The 4,821-nt window shown below is 40.7% G+C and overlaps 1 protein-coding gene across 1 annotated transcript; it reads left to right on the forward strand.

Annotated features, from left to right (window-relative positions):
- Positions 1-365: 365 nt before the first annotated feature.
- On the forward strand, positions 366-4,454 carry LOC120073139. The gene has a single exon (XM_039025783.1). It carries the CDS (start codon positions 1,121-1,123, stop codon positions 3,935-3,937), a length of 2,817 nt encoding a protein of 938 aa, XP_038881711.1. The 5' UTR covers positions 366-1,120; the 3' UTR covers positions 3,938-4,454.
- The last annotated feature ends 367 nt before the right edge of the window (positions 4,455-4,821 follow it).

Here is a 4,821-nt window from a genome sequence, read left to right on the forward strand (position 1 = left end):
AGAGGTTATGATGGGAAGAAGTTAAATTTGAGATATCTAATCAAGAAGTTAGTGGCTGCCTGGTTGGACTTAGGAAACAGCTTAAATATTTTGACTTTATTTTATTTTATTTATTTATTTATTTGCTGCTCAAAGCCAAGGGGCAGAGAGCCAGAGTGGTGTATTGAAGAAAGGGTTTGTGGTTGTGGGTCTCTACCACACCAACACAGCCAAAGGAATAATTGTATAAAATAACAAAAGTCCTAATAAAAACGAGATAAAACCAAGCAATTATCTCTGTCACTCCCTAAAAATATTATAATTTTGCATGAAATATAATATCATGTAAAGCCAATTTGGTTTATCAAAGTCAATTTGTCCTTTCTTACTGTTTGCCAAGAGAGAGGTAGCGTAGAAGGTTTAAGAATAAGGTCAGAGAGAGAGAGAGTAAAGGAAAAGGATTATACAGATTGGTATTATTTGGCTTCATTTCACTTGCTTTTGCTCTGAAGGGAGTATTTCATTTTCTGGTGAAGATTGAAGAAATCCCTTCTCTTTTTCTGTTTCAATCTGCAACAGAAAATTGAAGATTGGCTCAAGAACTTGTTGAGTTCTTTGAAACTATTACTGATGATTTTTTTTTTTTTTTGTGAATTTCAGTTCTGATTCTTGTTGGAGTTTCGTCTCTTTAATGCTTTTTCCTGCATAAATTGAAGGATCTGGATTCTGTTTTTAGGTTTTGACTCTGATTTTTTTCTTTGTGGGACTCGCCTTTGTGTTTCTGGTCTCTGTCTTGACTTTTCCATAGAGAATGTCAATTTCGAGTTCATTTTCTAACATTCGATGGGAACTATTTGTGTTCGATGGTTTTAGTTGAATTCCTCCGTGTTGGGGTTTTGCATCTGTAGTCGAATTGTTCTGAAATCCCTTCCATTTCTGGTATTTTTGAAGTGGGGTTTCTCTGATCTGTTTCAAGATCCCTTCTGATTGCCTTTTGGGGGTCTAGGGTTCCAAACTGAATAATTCTTTTTCCAATTCTTTTTTTGAATTTGATGGGCTAGAAACCCTCCTTTGTTGTTATTCTTGTCACAAACTTTTGCTTGTTGATCTCTCTTGAGTTTTCTTTTGAAAACGAGCTTAAATGCATCTTTCACTATGGAAAAATCTGTCTCATTGCGCTGCTGCTCTATTAATGGACAAGAAGGGCCGAAGAAGAGATGGGTCTGCCACTGGACATGATTCCAAGAAAAACTCGTCAATTCTTCGAAAATTGCAAGAGAATAAGCTCAGGGAAGCTCTTGAAGAAGCATCTGAAAATGGGTCTCTCTTCAAATCGCAAGATATTGATGAATCCGAATCGCTCGGCGACCAGGATGACGGCGGCGGCTTGGGCCGGTCGCGTTCGCTCGCTAGACTCCATGCGCAGCGGGAATTCCTACGCGCCACCGCCCTCGCCGCTGAGCGAACTTTCGAGTCCGAAGACGCCATTCCTGACCTCCATGAATCTTTCTCCAAGTTCCTCACTATGTACCCCAATTACCAGTCCTCTGAGAAGATCGATCAGCTGAGGTCCAACGAGTACTCGCATCTCTCTTCAAAGGTATGCCTCGATTACTGTGGCTTCGGACTTTTTTCTTACGTTCAAACACTTCACTATTGGGAGTCCTCCACATTTAGCTTGTCTGAGATTACTGCAAATCTGAGCAACCATGCTCTTTATGGAGGTGCTGAAAAGGGGACTGTTGAACATGATATAAAGCTTAAGATTATGGACTATTTGAACATTCCTGAGCATGAGTATGGGCTTGTGTTTACTGTGAGTAGAGGGTCGGCTTTTAAATTGCTTGCTGATTCATATCCTTTTCATACCAACAAAAAATTGTTGACCATGTTTGATTATGAGAGCCAATCCGTGAGTTGGATGGGTCAGTGTGCCAGAGAGAAAGGTGCAAAAGTGTATAGCGCCTGGTTCAAATGGCCATCCCTGAAACTCTGCTCCACTGATTTGAGAAAACAGATTTCAAATAAGAGGAGAAAGAAGAAGGACTGTGCTACTGGTCTTTTTGTGTTTCCAGTTCAATCTAGAGTGACAGGGGCAAAGTATTCATACCAGTGGATGGCTCTAGCACAACAGAACAACTGGCACGTGCTTCTTGATGCTGGATCTTTAGGTCCTAAAGACATGGATTCCCTTGGACTGTCCCTTTTCCGGCCGGATTTCATTGTTACATCATTCTATAGAGTTTTTGGATTTGATCCAACCGGTTTTGGATGTCTACTAATCAAGAAATCAGTAATGGCAAGTTTACAGAATCATTCTGGGAGTACAGGATCAGGAATGGTGAAGATAACTCCTGAATATCCTTTATACCTGAGTGATTCAGCTGATGGTCTTGATGGATTCGCTGGGATTGAAGGTGATGGAGACTCTGAGAATGTTGATAAAGCCTCTGAAACACGTCAAAAATCTCAGCTGCCCGCTTTCTCGGGTGCGTTCACATCTTCTCAGGTCAGAGAGGTATTTGAAACTGAGATGGATAGTTCTGAGAGAGATGGTACGAGCACTATATTTGAGGAATCAGAGAGCATCTCTGTTGGAGAGGTGATGAAGAGCCCAGTATTCAGTGAAGACGAGTCATCTGATAATTCATTGTGGATTGATTTAGGCCATAGTCCACTTGGGTCTGACAATGCTGGCTTCAGCAAACATGAAATTGCCTCCCCATTGCCCCCATACTGGTTTGCATATCGAAAAAATAGGCGACAGTCACCCAAACCGACATCGAAAATATACAGCAGCCCACTTTATGATGACAAAGAAGTAAATTCAAGGCCAGGTGATGAGAGAAATATGCTGTCATTTGATGCAGCTGTCATGTCAGTTTCTCAAGAGCTTGATCGCTACAAAGAGGTTGGTGGAGGTAAAGATTCAGTAATGAGCCCTGCCTCACGGAGTGGTAAAAAGAGTTTAGAGCATACGAACCTGATGGAGGTAGACAAAACTAGCAAGACACTATCAAATGGTATGTCAGGTTGTGATGTCAAGAGATCTCATCTTGGCAATTCAACTTCTGGATCCCAGCAGCATAACTTAGAGAATGGTTCAACCTCTGAGATCTGCTCAGAGATTAAGGAGAGTGCAATAAGACGTGAAACTGAAGGTGAATTTAGGTTGCTGGGATGCCGAGGGAATAGATTTGCTGGTGGGAGGTTTTTTGGAGTAGAAGAATCTGAAGTGCAGAACAAGGGAAGAAGAGTCTCTTTTGGCATTGATGACAATGGTAAAGAGCACCAGAGCTGTAATTTGGAGCCAGGTGAAACGTCGGTTACTAGCTTTGATGATGATGAAGGTACCAGTGACGGTGAATATGGTGATGGACAAGATTGGGACAGGAGAGAACCTGAGATTATATGCCGCCATATTGATCATATTGATTTGTTGGGTCTCAATAAGACTACTCTCAGATTAAGATTTCTGATCAATTGGCTTGTGACGTCACTACTACAACTTAGGTTACCCGATTCTGATGGAAGCAGCAGAGGAAATCTTGTTCAAATTTATGGTCCTAAAATAAAATACGAAAGGGGTGCTGCCGTAGCATTCAATGTGAGAGACAAAGTTAGGGGGCTAATCAACCCAGAAATTGTACAGAAGCTGGCTGAAAGAGAGGGTATATCTCTAGGAATTGGTTTCCTTAGTCACATACGTATTGTTGACAATCCAAGACATCATAAAGGTTTGAATCTAGAAGACACCACCCTCTGCAGACCAATGGAAAATGGCAAGCTTGGTGGAAAGAGCGGGCTCATGCGGGTTGAAGTCGTGACTGCTTCTCTGGGATTTTTGACCAATTTCGAAGATGTCTACAGATTATGGGCTTTTGTAGCAAAGTTTCTTAATCCAACCTTTATCAAAGAGGGTGTTCTTCCTACAGTTGAAGAAGGTTCAGAAGTATAATACCTGAAGCAACAGCTATTGACAGAGTAGGTACAGTTTCAAGAGCATGTCATTTGGACAAGGGGGGAGAGAGTATCTGAAGGAGATAACTCAACTCAAAGCATCAAACAAAAAGGCATCCCGAAAACGATGGAAAGTGCATTATCTTCCCATCCTTCTCGGATGCTTTGATCTTCACTTACAGCTCTCCAGCACAAGCAGATGAATTCTTATTTTTACTTGGATTGTTCTCTTTTTGAGTTAATTTCTAGTCTGAGCTTCTGGAGAAATTGTTTGATCTCGAGCAGCCACGGCACCGTGATCTTGCTGGTATATAGCTCCAGATAAGCTCAAATTCTTGAATCTGTGTAAAAGAAGTTTAGCTTAGAATTATGCCTGCTGTATTTAGCCGATGCTCGGAAAGTTTTTTCATTTTCCGTTTCGTTTTATTTTCTGAGTTTGCTGCTATTTTTCCGCTCTCAATGGTAGTTAATGTCAATCTGAGCAATGCAAAGACATGTTACGGACTTTGAACAAACCTCTAGAGTGGTTCCTTTCTCGCTGTTCTCTTTTTTTTTACATAATATTCAAGGTGAAAATAACTGATGGGAAAATCTTAGTGATATCCTCGTATATATTTCTTTAAGTTGGTGAAATGAATAGTCTTGAAAAAAACAAAAGTGAACTTTGATTGGCGGTTGGAGCAGTGATATTTTATTCTGACCTTATGATACAAATAACCATACGATAACGATCGATACCTAAAAAGACTTGAAGGTTAAAAGAAAGTGCATCTCTTTCTTTTGGATAATTATCGCAATGGGCCACATCCATTGAGTCTTGTTTGCCATGGGAACTATGGTAAAAAGCTTGAGTCATCATTCATGGGACAGTTGAAAGAGTTC

Source organism: Benincasa hispida, chromosome 3, assembly GCF_009727055.1.
Source record: "Benincasa hispida cultivar B227 chromosome 3, ASM972705v1, whole genome shotgun sequence".
Taxonomy (NCBI): Eukaryota; Viridiplantae; Streptophyta; class Magnoliopsida; order Cucurbitales; family Cucurbitaceae; genus Benincasa; species Benincasa hispida.